Source organism: Mustela putorius, unplaced genomic scaffold (assembly GCF_011764305.1).
Source record: "Mustela putorius furo isolate JIRA1106 unplaced genomic scaffold, ASM1176430v1.1 tig00003845_pilon_pilon_pilon, whole genome shotgun sequence".
In the NCBI taxonomy this organism is placed as follows: Eukaryota; Metazoa; Chordata; class Mammalia; order Carnivora; family Mustelidae; genus Mustela; species Mustela putorius.
The window spans coordinates 6,049,345-6,063,625 of NW_025421998.1; the positions used below are offsets into that span (position 1 = coordinate 6,049,345).

At 37.9% G+C, this 14,281-nt stretch overlaps 1 protein-coding gene and 1 long non-coding RNA gene across 3 annotated transcripts in view; one reads left to right on the top strand and one right to left on the bottom strand.

The window, feature by feature from the left end:
* Positions 1 to 407: 407 nt before the first annotated feature.
* On the bottom strand, positions 408 to 6,905 carry SEC61G (SEC61 translocon subunit gamma). Its single transcript, XM_004739377.3, has 4 exons — positions 6,824 to 6,905; positions 5,851 to 5,949; positions 4,464 to 4,566; positions 408 to 614 (listed from the first exon to the last, which is right to left on the bottom strand). Exons 2-4 carry the CDS (start codon positions 5,942 to 5,944, stop codon positions 605 to 607), a joined length of 207 nt encoding a protein of 68 aa, XP_004739434.2. The 5' UTR covers positions 5,945 to 5,949; positions 6,824 to 6,905; the 3' UTR covers positions 408 to 604.
* Positions 6,899 to 14,281, top strand: part of LOC106006463 — a 39,135-nt gene continuing 31,752 nt past the window's right edge. For both annotated transcript variants that reach the window (XR_001180510.2, XR_006609563.1), the window contains exon 1: positions 6,899 to 7,010. This is a non-coding gene — a long non-coding RNA (uncharacterized LOC106006463). The remainder of the gene's footprint in view (positions 7,011 to 14,281) is intronic.

Sequence of the window (14,281 nt, forward strand, 5' to 3'; positions counted from 1 at the left end):
CCTACCCTGCCAAAGGGGAATAAACTATCTCTCCTGTTTATTACTTTTTTTTTTTTAAGGGAAAAGAAGGCCATTTTTCATCTCACATTCAATTATCAGTGAATTTTTCACATAATTCAGAATGCTGTTTCTGCTCTCTCACTCTGAAGTTTTAACCTTTATTTCATGAAGCACCTAAACATCTACAGGAGCTCCACCTGCCTGTTCAGACAAAACTCCTACCCTACCTTCAAACTCTTTGATTACCTTTACCAACATTACTTGCTCTGTTTCTTTTCCCATGATACGAAAATGTTTATGAGAAGGGGTGCTCAGAAAGTGCAGTATTTCATTTTAATTTCTCCTATAAAGCAAAATATGAAGGACAGAAGGAAGGAGGCGAAAATAACCCATGATATCCTATCAAATTTGTTTAATATCTATGATGGAAAAAAGTTAGGTTTGTTTATTTTGAAACTGTTTTAATTTACAAATACAAAACACCCTGGAAGACAAAAATGAAAGAAAAACACAAAACACATAGGCAAATTTTTACTCCATGAGCTTCTCAAATCCTCACTTATTCACCAATCCCCAAGATGGAAAAAGTCTCCTAAAAAGGTGTTCAGCCACCACTGCAAAAGAAAAAAAAAATGGTCCATCTCAGTGTATAGAACATTTTAATAACAATTATTATTTGAAATAGTTTCTATAATTTTATGGAACTAAAATCAGTTATTTGAGAACCCTAAGAGAGCATAAAGGAGAAGAACTGTACTTTGAAATCTCAGAATGGGAAAGATCCTTAGAGATGATGTGGCTTCTGCATAGGCTTATCTTAAAAACTCTGAATCCTCTTTGGGTAATGTGTTTTATGGTCTTATTTAGTAAGTCTTATTTAAGTCTTCTCTTTCTAAACAGGATGGAAAATATGAATTACATATAGGACAGTTAGTTGATTAAGTTTTTCAATTTGATATACAATCAACCGGCTGAAAATAAAGACTAAAACTAGCTCAACCATTCCCAACTACGATCACTAAAAACAGGGGTTTAATCATAATGAAAACAAAAATCACCTTTTCTACAAAAGAACTTCTAAATTTCAAAAGCCTAAACATTGTAAAAGTCTGCTGAGATATACATTTCAGTATCGTTTAATAATTTTTTAAAAGTAGGCTCCACACCCAGTATGTGGCTTGAACTCACCCCCCTTGAGATCAAGTGGCAAGCTCCACCAGTCAGGGTACGTACAATCTCTGACTGGTAATGGTAAATGATATTGTGTGTCTGCCATGGAAACAATTAAAAGAAAGGAAACTGAATACTTGTTTCAAAACGCTCTTGGGAACAACCCAACTGATCTCAATCCAAAAGCGTGCGCACTAAGAGTGTCTGTCCTAAACAGTATTTTAGGCCACAACTTAGGTAATGAAATAAAAGATTCTCTAGTACAAAACTAGGATAAATAACCATGTTGGACAGAATAAAAACTCAAAAATTTTCCCTAAGGGAATCTAGGAAATAGGAATTTAACAAGGATAATGTTCCATTCTTAAACTTAAAACAAACCATCCCAACTGTTTAAACCCAGGATAAAGGAAATTTATTGTAGCAGTTATTTGTGAGAAACTGTCTGAGGATTTTAGCCAAGAGCAAGAAAACATCTGTAGCAGGCATTCAATCCGAAATACTAGATTTTAGAAGGACTGATGAAATGCGAACTGGAGCATGAAGTAAGGAATGTGACTCAGAATACGAGTGTTCAATGGAGAGCTGGCTCTTAATAAGGGTTAAAAATATAGGCTCTTGGGTCAGTCAGCCTGGGTTTTATTTCTTTATTTTTAAAAATATTTTATTAAGTCAGTTTGGGTTTTATATGCTGCTTTACCACTTACCAGCCAAGAAACTTAGGTACCTACTTTTCATGCCTCAGTTTCTTCATCTATAAAATGAAAATAGTTGTGCTAGGCTCACAGAAGTGTCGTGAGGATTAGAGGAGTTGACCAAAGCAGGAATAGTCCCTGGCACACTTGCCCAATAAATGTTAGAGATCATTATTACCACCATGACCATTAGAAAAAGATAAAGAACTGTAAGCTGTTCACTTATTTCAACAAACACTTATTCACTGCTTTTCATGGGTACAGGAGAGTATGCTGGACTAGGTTCTGCTGGATACACACACACTACAGAATACATATATACACTCACATATGCATTTACATATATTAACATCTTAACATATATTAACATTTTGAGTGTGTGTGTGTATGTAAATATCTACAACAGGATTCCCTCAGAGCTCGTAATCTAAGGTGAAAGACAGGCCCTATCAAGGATGCAAGGCAGACAGTAACGTCTGGCAAGACAGAGTTAAAAAGACAGTTTTAAGTGAAGGCTGGGGAAAAAATGTAAAAAGCACTCATATAACAAAATACTGAAAGAGACAAACACTTGTTATTCCAAAGGGTAAAACTAAGAAAAATGAGGGATGTTTACAGGAAACAAGTTCCACATCAATTGAAAACAGTAACTGTATCCATTAAACCTGTGTGACACTGGAATGGGAAGCAGGAGGCATTGAGCTCTGTGGAAAAGAAGGGACTTCACAGAAACCCACCCCACCCCTTCTGTTTACTGATGAGGTTAAGTATAGCCCAGGGATGCAGAGTGTTTCTACCTGAGTATTCTCTGCATGCTTCCAGCATTCTAGTGTGGGTATTCCTCACCAGTAATATCGCAGAGATTTCTGAAGTGATGGAGTAGATTGAGACCTGATCCTTTCCACGTCTAACTTTCACAGATCCTAAAGTCTCTCTTTGCAGAACTTCTCTAAGCATAATAACTTATGCTTAATAACTACAATGACCTACTTAAAAAAATCCACCTGACAGTATCATTCAGTCACTTGTCATTTAGAAGACAAATTCCACCAGTATCTAGAGTAAAGCATCTAGGACTTAAAAAAATTTATAGTATACAAAGCATTTGTTTTCCCCTTAGATTTTACTTATTAGAGAGAGAGAGAGAGCACACAAGTAGGCAGAGCAGCAGAGGGAGAGGGAGAGGGAGAAGCAGACTCCACGCTAAGCAGAGGAGCCCGATGAGGGACTCAATCCCAGGACCCCGGGATCATGACCCAAGCCAAAGATAGCCGCTTAACTGACTGAGCCACCCAGGCGCCCCTACAAAACATTTCTAAGTAACTGTTCCAAACCTCTCTATCCCCTTGAATAAGCCTAGTAAGTATCACTACCTCTATATGAAAGATAAAGCTCAGATTAAATAAATACAAGAATCCTAGAACAAGTAAGTATTGCAACTCATAGTAAGTCTTTACATCAAACTAAAATGCCTAGAACTGGGATGCCTGGGTGGCTCAGGTCATGATCCCAGGGTCCTGCTTCACCCTCTGCCTGCTGCTCCCCCTGCTTGTGTGCGCTCTCTGACAAATAAAATCTTTAAGGATAAATAAATAAATAAAATGCCTAAACATGAACTATTCTAATTGCTCACTGCCATTAAGTTTCTTCATAACTTATAATCAATTGCAAAAGAAAAGCTTTTAGAAAAGAATAAAGTGATCTCAGTGCTTCTCAACGTTTTCTTCTCCTCTCTAATACACTGAAAGTTAAGAAACCCTCCATTAGTACAGTGGTTCATGACAGTCACAACAACTTCTATTTCCATTCTTATTCCTACCCAAATTCTTTTTTAGGGTTTTATACGACTTAAGTCATTAATTTTTCCTATAATCCAAGTAAGAGCTCTTAGCCTTATGGAATAAACTGGGCACAGAGAAGCTAAGTACCTTGCCCAAGTTCATGACATCTGTTAAGTAAAAAGAAAAGAGGATTTGAAGCTACAAGATCTGGTCTAGTCTGAACTCTATCAAAGTAGTGATTTTCAGACAGGAAGCATTTCTTCTGCACCTTAAAAACCAACCAGTTACTATACAGCATAAAGATTTAAATTTGACTACTGGCTCTATCACTTGCTTTATCACATACTGAGGGCTTTTAACCCACTTCCTTGACCCTTTAAAATTTTACTTATTTAAGAAAACTGTGCCTATTTCAGAGATGCTACAAAGACTGCAGAACATATAAAAGCACTCCTAACTATCAGGTACTCAAAAAGTACCAGTAGACTCTAGCAGCATTAAAAATTCAAAAGACATCTCTATGTATCAACAATACAGCAGGCTGTCAACTCAAAATGATTTCAGTTCTTTTTAAAGACTTATTTGAGAGGGAGAGCGCGCACAAGCAAGCGCATATGAATGGGGGAGGGACAGAGGGCCAGAGAATCTCCAGCAGACCCCCCAAGAGGAGCCTGATGCAGAGCTCAATCTCACAACCCTGGATCATGACCTAAGCCAAAATTAATTAAGAGTCAGACACTTAACTGTCTGAGCCACCCAGGTGCCCTTCAATTTGTGTTCTATCCTAGATATTGTCTATTTCAAAAAGTTTACTTACACAATGATGTTATTAATAGGGATATGGATCAATTTCACAAAGAAGCCAATGAATCCCATTATAGCAAATCCTATTGCTGTTGCCATGGCAATCTTCTGGAATTCTGGATTTAAAAACACAAAATTTAGATTATTTTTTGCACTGTCATTGCAAGTATAGGAGAGAAAACTAACAGTGACATAAATAAACTTAGTGCTATACATTATTCCTGATAGTAAATCTATCATTTTAAATTAAACAAAGCATGCTATTAAGAAATAAATTGTTTGACAGATCTTTAAATTTTCATATTTTATTGATATTTAAGGACACAGAAATAAAGTGGCTGCCCATGCTAGTGAATCCAACAACAGGCAGCAAAATAGTCTATCTTAGTAGCAAATGAACAGAATACCAAAAAAAAAAAAAAAAAAGAAACATGAATAAAAGAAATACACAGTAGGTTTTAAAAGTTGTTATACTGTTAAAATAAATAAAGTTGTTATACTGTTAAAAGTATTAATTACAGAAACACAGAACATGATTTTTTTTTAAATAAACAATACATTTGTCGTCTTTGATAACATAATGAAGCCCGAAATAAAGCCTGAGAAAGCAAACTGGGCTGGGCACAACCCTATGTTAAAGTTTCAGACCTTGGTAATGCATCCATTTAATGTTATTTCCTCGGGGAAGCTCCCCTCGCCCTCCTGACTTGGTTAGTCCCATTATGTCCTGTCCAAACTCCTATTTCTCCTCTAAAGGATTACCACAGCTGGAATTGAAGTGGTAACTGCCATTCATGACCGTCTTCCCTCAAAGATTCTAAACTCCTTCAGAGCAAGGGCGATTCTCTATGGCATGTTTTCTGTGTTATACTACATCCACACTAAAACCTAATATATTCTCTATTACATTCCCAGCTCCTAACTTCAGGCGCACTCAAATGAAGAAAGGTAAACAAATTCTGGCACACCTTTTAACAGATAAATCATGATAACCAAGAATTTAACTTCCAAGGTTAGCAACAACTATACTGCTGATTTCATGTTAAGGTTTTGTTTAGGGGAAGAAGTGGGAAGGGGGCAGTGGCAGCACAGGGATGACTCCCAAAGAGTTTCCGGAGTGGAAATGTGGAAGAGGCTAACAACTCTAAAGTCACTGATGATGACTAAGGCAAACCTAACATGGGAATGAAGACCGTAACCACCTTTCACTACACGAAAATGCACAGAACAGAAAGATCTGTAAAGTGTAAAAAAGTGCATAAAATCTAGGAAGAAATGACAGTATTAAAAAGCAGTAAGATGAAAATAACGCAACAATTATTAAACTGCAAGATATTAATCAAGGAAAAGACCTAGAAAATGCACAGAGTTAATCTTTCCTCCCATTTTAAAGCTGTCACCTTTTCTATCAGGTTTAGTGCATCTTTTCACCAGCCGAATGGAGTCCTTCACAAACTGCCGACTCGGCTCAACGAACTGCATTACCTGATCCATGATGCCTGTTTAAACGAAACAGAAGAGTAAAAAAACACTCACTGGTGTCCCTTATCACAAAGTAAGTACTTGCTCAGTTACACCAAAATGGAGAGGAGAGCAGCCACGAGTTCCTGTCTGAGACGAGTCAATTCCATCTTATAAAACAAAACAAAAAAGTACAGATTCCAGCCTAAACTGACATACTTACGCTTGCTTTCTAAGTATTTCACTTAAGTTTATTCTTCAAACCCAGTGGCTTAAACTTTATCGCTGTCCTGAAAGAAGCTAAGGGGTCTTTCTTCGGGGCGGGGGGTGGCGCTCACAATTCACAAACCCGGCACTCACTTCCCGGGGAGGGGATTTAGTGACACACCACGATCTCTCCATCTAGTCTACACCCATCCTCCCCTAGAGCCCGCAGGAGTGGGAGGGCCAGGGCTGAGTGAAGCTCTTCCGAGACAGGACGCTACGCACAAATCCCCAAAGCCAAGTCCGCGGGGAACTCCGGCCGCAGCCATCCACTCCCGCTGGAGCACAGAACACACTGGCGGCCCCCAACAGAGTACGGGTGGCACACAAAGGCGGCCCTGCGCAAACAGCCAAGAAGCCAAAGCCTGGGCCAGGTCTTTAAGCGCTGAAGGACCAGAGGCCATCAGAGCCACTCTGCTTCGCGCCCTGGGGACGCCGCCGGCTTGGGGCTTTGCTTCCACAGAAGCCGTACTAGGAAGTGTGCGGGCAGCGGAAAGCGCCGGACCTCGGTCTCCGACCGGAGCAACCGGCCCTTCTTACCGCCAGCTCCTAAGAGCCTCCCGGCGACACCCTCCGCCTCACCCACGCCCGCTGCCGCCGCCTGTCACAAAGGCTTCAGCCCAAGCCCACCAGGAGACACAGCCTCACCTGTCAGCCAACACCTCACACGCCACCGACACGTAGCACAAAAGCTGACTGACCCAGGGCCACCGGAACCGGAAGCCGAGTCTCTGCCCTCTAGCCCGCCCACCCTTCCGTTCATTGGTTCTTTACGCGGAAGACCCTGTGCGCAGGCGCAGCTTGAAGTACAGCTGGGACACCCATCCCGGAAGAGGTACGCTGCGGCGCTTGATGACGTGGCACTCTTGTAGGGTTTGGTTTTCTTCTGCAGCGTGAGTGTGGAGTATATGGTTTTGTTCCCTAAATCCTCGGTGCGCCACCAGCCAGATATCACCCTCTTCGCATTCACATAGCAAGACCGCCTGCGGCCTTGCGCCGTGCTTGCTCTATTAGAAACGAGCTGGGTAAATCTCTGCTAATTAGATTCCATTTGATCGGATGGTGTCTGATATGCTTGTTTTCAGCGGTTCATCTTGTTCTCATACCTCCTGACCATCCATCCTTTTTATATGTATTTAATTTTAGGGATCAAAATGAAGTTTACGAGTAACACAATCACGTTATGACCGACCTCGCTTGGAATGGTTTCCAACCCCTAAACCTGGCCTCCTTGTGGTATCAGTCTTGGGACTATATCTGGAATTGAGTCCTTCATTAGGGATACCCTAGGTTCGGTTTGGAGAAAGAGTTATAATGTATATATGTGTATGTTATCTGACATGCTTTGGTGAGACTATTATGAATTCAGATATTTGGTGGTAACAGGTGAGCTTGTGATTTTTAGAGTGACTCATTCCTTGAATAATTATTTGAAAGCCTGTAGGTAATTATTTATTAAGCAAGTATAAGACCCTCGTGGAGTCTTGGAATTTGCAGTGGAAGGAGAGAGAGTTTGTATAAATGCTACATAGCAAATAAAAGGGGGGTGTTGTGAAGAGAGAGGGGGGGGGAATGGTGGGATAAAGAGAGGATTCCCTTAGATGTCCCCTATAAGGACTTTTCGGAGATGACATATGGGCTGCAGTCCTAGGGATGAGGAATTATTCAGAATTTAAAAATGACTCTTAGGTCTATTCAGAATTTTAAAATGGCCCTTAGAACCAAAACAAAATATCCCTATCAACTTCGCCATGTGTATAGACCACCTGCAATACAGTGTATGGGCTTCTGACCTCTAAGCCATTGAATCAGAATATCTAAGTGGTATAGTACTAAGAAGGCAACTACTAAAAATAAATAAGTAAATAGTTCTGGAGTGATAATAGTCTTTCAGCTAATCATGCATTAGAATGGCATTCAAGGAAATAATACAGTTCATCCAAAAGGACACAGGGAAGGAAGAACAGAGAAAAACAAAAAAGCAAAGCAGTCAAAAAAAAAAAAAAACCAAATAATAAAGCAGGAGAACAAATGTAACCACATTTATAATTGTATGTCATCTAAATGTAATGTTTGTGTTTAAAAATGCCCCTCAAACACAAGTCAAAGTGCATTTAAAATCCAAAGATTTGGCAATATGCTAATTGGATGGATGCAGTCTAAATATAAAGGCACAGGTTGTGAGTAAATAAATGGAAATGGAAACTCTGAGAAGACTGTCAGAATTTAGTACCAGAGTTTCTTGATAGTAGGTAATACTAGATCATGTTGATTTTAACAAAGGGAATTACTGGAGATAAAAAGCATTGCATAATGATAAAAGGTCAATTCATCAGGAACTTGTATCAGTCATAAATTTGTGTTATCTTCAAATGACATGAGACAAAAATTAAGAAAAAGACATTTGCAAACAAGCAGGAGATTTTAACTATTTCTTTCAGCACTTATGAAATTAGAAAAGAAAAACCAGTAAAGAAATTGAAGATCTGAACATGATCAACTCCCTTGACTTAACTAAGTTATAAATGGAACAGTACTCCCCCAAACTGCATGTACCTTCTCTTCAAGTGCATATGGTACTTCTCCAAGAGAGAACATACTGGGTCATAAAACAAGTCTTAACTATAAATAAAGATTCAAAATCATGCATTGTTTTCTCCATTACAGAATTAAATCTGTAGCAACCAGATAACCAGATAAATCCAAGTGTTGAGAAATTAAATAACATCCTTCTAAGTAAATCATGGGTCAAAGAAGAAATCACAAGGGAAATTTGAACATAACTTGAACTCAATGATAATGAGACCATAGTGTATCAAATCTAAAGATCCTACTACAGACCCACAAGAATGGTTAGAAAGGTTGATGACATCAAATCTGGGCATAAATAGAAATCAGTAAAAGCTCTTATTGTTGGTAGGAGTTTAAGATGAAGCAATCTTTTTGGAAGAGGTTTGATGGTTTGTTATAAAACTAAGCACACAACGCCCTGTTACCTCATAATTCCAATTTTAGGTATTTACTGAAGATATATGAAAATATATTTACCTAAAGACTTACAGAAGAACATAGCAGGTTTATTTGTAATAGTCAAAAAACCTAAAGTGATTCAGGGGTCCGTCAAAAGAAGAGAAGATAGGATGATGTATCAAAGTGTTGAATTACTATATTGTATACCTGACACTAACCTAACACTGTATGTTAGCTAACTGGAATTAAAATAAAAAGTTTAAAAAAAGGAGAACAGATAAACAAAAAGGTGTATTTCCACAATTAAATGCTACTACACAATTTAGAAAAAAATGTTTATCTACAGCAATACTGATGAATATCAAAAACATGAATGAAAGAAGTCTCTGGGAAAGAGTGCATACTTTGCAATTCTGTTTTTAAGAAGAAAAAGGCAAGGCAGAGTTAAGGCCTGGTGAAAACAGTGTGTGGAAGTAAGGACTGAGGAGAGTAAGGAAACTCGGGTAAAAATATGTAACTTGACAAGGGTTAGGGTTCCACAGGTGTCTTAGTTCAGACTGCAAGCAAAATACCATAAACTGGATGACTTAAACCATGAATATTTATTTCTCACAGTTCTGGAGGATTGAAGTTCCAGATTAGGGTGCCAGCATGGTTGGGTTCTTGGTAGAGTACCTCTTCCCTCTCCTTTGTATTCTCCGTATATCCTCTCTTTGTATCCGTATATGGCTGAGAGAGTGCTAGTCCTTCTCCTTATATGGGTACTAATCCCTTCATTGGGCTCCACCCTTAGTACCTAAGTACCTCCCAAAGCCCCGCCTCCATCACAGAATGTGTCTGGGGAGTTCAAACATTCAGTCCATAGTAACAGGCATATGCAGTTCTTACAGCTCATCAAATAGAACTCTTAAGGTCTCTGCATTCTACTTTATGAAAAATTTGCCTCAGAAACTAAAGCACTATAAACAAATACTGAATTCTAGTTAAACAGGAGTGAAGTATACAATTATTTGTAGTTTACTTAGGTAAAAAAGTGGATTCATGGTTTGGTAGAGGAATGGATAGGTAAGTGATAAAAGCAGATATAGGGAACTGTTACTTGTAGACTCTCAGTTGTGGTGGTGGGGGTATTCAGTGAACAGTTTGTATGTATGAAATTTTTTGTATTATGGGGGAAAGTCAAGTTTTAAAAATTTTGGTCTGACAACTAATGATGAATATAAATTGAAGTATATGTGGTAAAAATTTTAAATTGCCCCTTAATTTAAAAACATCAGTGAAATACTAATGGTGTCATTTGAGATAAGCTAAATTAATGCTCTCTTTAGATTCCTGAATCTCTGCCTGAAGGAAGAAACAGTTTAAAACCCTGTATAGATAGAGAATTTTTAAAAACATCATATTTAAGTAATAAGACCTCTGCTTAGGTTAATGATTTTTTTTTACCCAGAGGTTTTGTCTTTTGTTTCTTAAAGTAGGAAAATATAATCTTTAATTGCAAATGGAATATATGATATTTTTAACATTTATTTTATTTACAAGCAAGATATCTTTGCTTTTATTTTTTATTTTTATTTATTTATTTATTTTACAGATTTTAGTTATTTATTTGACAGAGAGCACGCAAGTAGGCAGAGCAGCAGGCAGAGGGAGAGGGAGAAGCACGCTCTCCACTGAAAAGAGAGCCTGACCTGGTGCTCAATCCCAGGACCCTGGGGTCATGACCTCAGCCAAAGGAAAGTGCTTAACCAACTGAGCCACCTAGGCACCTCTCTCTTTGCTTATTTGAAGGAGAGTTAAAAATCACATCTTTCAAAGTGGGTATTGAAAACATATAACTGGAGTTCTTATTGCATAATTTAAGAAGTTCTATTTTTTTGTACAAAATAATATTGTACCATATGATATAATATATATATATATATATATATATATATATATATATATATATATATTTGTTGTTGTTGTTGTTGTTTAGGTAAAGGCTAATTCCAGTTTGCTAATGTTTACATTTTATTACCATTGACAGTTCTTACTAGTTTACATTTTCAAATTTTAAAGTTCTTTTTTTTTTCTTTAAGGTAATAAGCTATTTCATGAAGGGTTAGTAAAACTCTACCATATCCTGGGTTTTAGGGACCTTCCCACCTTAGAAAAAATTCCTAGGAAGTTATGCCTCACAATCCAAGTGGGGGAAAAATCCCCTGCTGGTTTGGCTCTGCACATAGAGACAAATGCTAGGTACAGAGCTCACCATTTTGAAGCTGATGTCACAACAGCTGTCCTTGACTTGTGTCAATTCTGATGTTCTCTTATTTGTTTCCTTCAACTAGACTTACACATTTCTGTTCCCTTATCTATTAATTCCTCTGAAACATCCTGCCCCTCTGTATTGTCCCAAACTCTCTATTTCCTTTTACTAGACTTCCTTTAAATCCCTCTTGGGAATTTATGTTTTATTTCCCCTTTAAGACAAATAGTGATTTTATAAAGTAAGCATCACACAACAAAAAGGTGGGGAGCAGGGAGGATCTGTGAAGAACCAAGGACCCCATAGCACCTGTCTTTTTGTTGTATATTACCTAATGTAAGTATCAGAAACTGGGAAGAGCTACATTTCTTTTTGCATTTTTGTATCAACTTTGAGGAGAATTTTTCATTTCATTTTATTTTTTTTTAATTTATTTTTTATTTATTTTTGGCATAACAGTATTCATTATTTTTTCACCATACCCAGTGCTCCATGCAATCCATGCCCTCTATAATACCCACCATCTGGTACCCCAACCTCCCACCCACCCTCCAATTCAGACCCCTCAGATTGTTTTTTAGAGTCGATAGTCTCTCATGGTTCACCTCCCCTTCCAATTTTCCCCAACTCCCTTCTCTTCTCTAACTCCCCATGTCCTCCATGCTATTTGTTAGGCTCCACAAATAAGTGAAACCATATGATAATTGACTCTCTCTGCTTGACTGATTTCACTCAGCATAATCTCTTCAAGTCCCGTCCATGTTGCTATAAAAGTTGGGTATTCGTCCTTTCTGATGGAGGCATAATACTCCATAGTGTATATGGACCACATCTTCCTTATCCATTCGTCCATTGAAGGGCATCTTGGTTCTTTCCACAGTTTGGAGCTACATTTTTTTAAAGGGAGAAGCTGATGCTTAGTAAGTATAATAGACCTACACTTCAAGAAATGCAAAATCATGAATGTGTTACAAGAACTCCAGAAAAAATTAAAAATTGCACATAGAAACAAAGTGTCTTTGGGGCAAAAACATTTTAGAGCTCAATATGATGATGTCAAATACAGTTTTTAAAGTACTGTAAAGAAGTTATTGTGTCTTAATTCCCCATAAACATAATAACTAGAGTAGAGCAGTGAAAATGTCGTGAGAGTTTTAGATGGCATATACTTCATTACCAGCAACCCTGCATTGTCAATTCTAAGAAACAGTTCTTGTTACTTCTTTACAGCACTTGGCATCATCAGCTACTTCCTTTTGGAACTATCTGCTACTTTTGCTTTAGGATAATTAAAAACAAAAACAAAAAAATTACTTTCCTGACCATTTCCGAGTCTCCTTCAGAGACTTTATTTCCTGCACTGGTCCTGTATGATCAAGTTAGGCTACTAAACAACTTTTGGTTTAACACTGTTTATTCCTTGCCCAGACCCAGTCTAAGGTGGACTTGAGGTCTGTTTTACACAGTCATTTAGCATGTCAGGCTCCTAAAAATTGTGTAGTGCTGCCAATTTCTAGGGCCTTGGAATCTTCTGGTCCCTCTTTGCCTCCAGACAAGAGATGAAGGAAGAGAAAGAAGGTGGAAGCTTGAGTGAGAGTTTAGAAGCCTGAAAATAGCATTCGTCACTTTCTCCTAAATCTTATTGACAAGAACTCACCAGTTGTAGGAAACAGTTTCATTGTGTGCGGGAGGAAGAAGGAGACATTAGTATAACTGAATAATCAGCCAGTTCTCAGCATTTTCTTGGATATTTATATTCTTAAAAGTTCCATTCTCAAACTGTTTTTGCATTTTAGATTTTTCAGTTGATTCTTAGGGTGTTGACTACTATGAGTAGATTACTGACAAGTCTATATATCTGACCAAGGTCTTTTTAGAAATCAATTAATTGTTTTTAATTTGTCTTTTATTTATTTATTTATTTTTTAATGAACATATATTTTTATCCCCAGGGGTACAGGTCTGTGAATCGCCAGGTTTACACACTTCACAGCACTCACCAAAGCACATACCCTCCCCAATGTCCATAATCCCACCCCCCTTCTCCCAACCCCCCTCCCCCCAGCAACCCTCAGTTTGTTTTGTGAGATTAAGAGTCACTTATGGTTTGTCTTCCTCCCAGTCCATCTTGTTTCATTTATTCTTCTCCTACCCACATAAGCCCCCATGTTGCATCACCACTTCCTCAATTAATTTTTTAAAGTAATCTCAACACCCAGCATGTGGCTCAGACAGCCCTGGGAGGGAAAGAGTTACGTGTAACTTCACCAACTGAGCCATGTGGGCACCCCATGGTCTCGTTAAAGGAAAAAAACAAGGTAGAGAAAAATGTGTACAATTTGTCACAACTCACCTAAGAAATTTTAATAATATCTTCACACATATAATGTTTTTCTAAAGATTTTAAAATACATTAATTTAAAGAAGAGGAGGAAAAGTGCTTAGGTGCACACAAGGGGGTGGCGGAGGGACAAGCAGACTCAACACTGACCTGAGCCAAAACCGAGAGTCAGATGAGCAACTGACTGCACCACCCACATGCCCCATATTTAATTTTTTTAATGAAAAGATGAAATTTTAAAATTATATGATTACCTGTAGTGTAGAGAGAATAAGAATAGAAGCGAAACCTATTTGAATATATCTCATTTAGTAGATTTGATTTTGGAACTGTGAATATTTTACATGATTACTTTTAAAGTCTTAATCCATTGAGAGTAAACTTTTGAAATACAGAGCAGCTGTTCTAAGTGATTTTAGAGCTATAATCTCTGTGATAGAAGGATAAATTAAAAAGCGTAAGCTTAAAGAGTTTTTGGTAATATTTTTGGTAGGCTTGTTGGTACTGTTTTTGAGACTTATTTGTGTATTATGGGATAAAATAA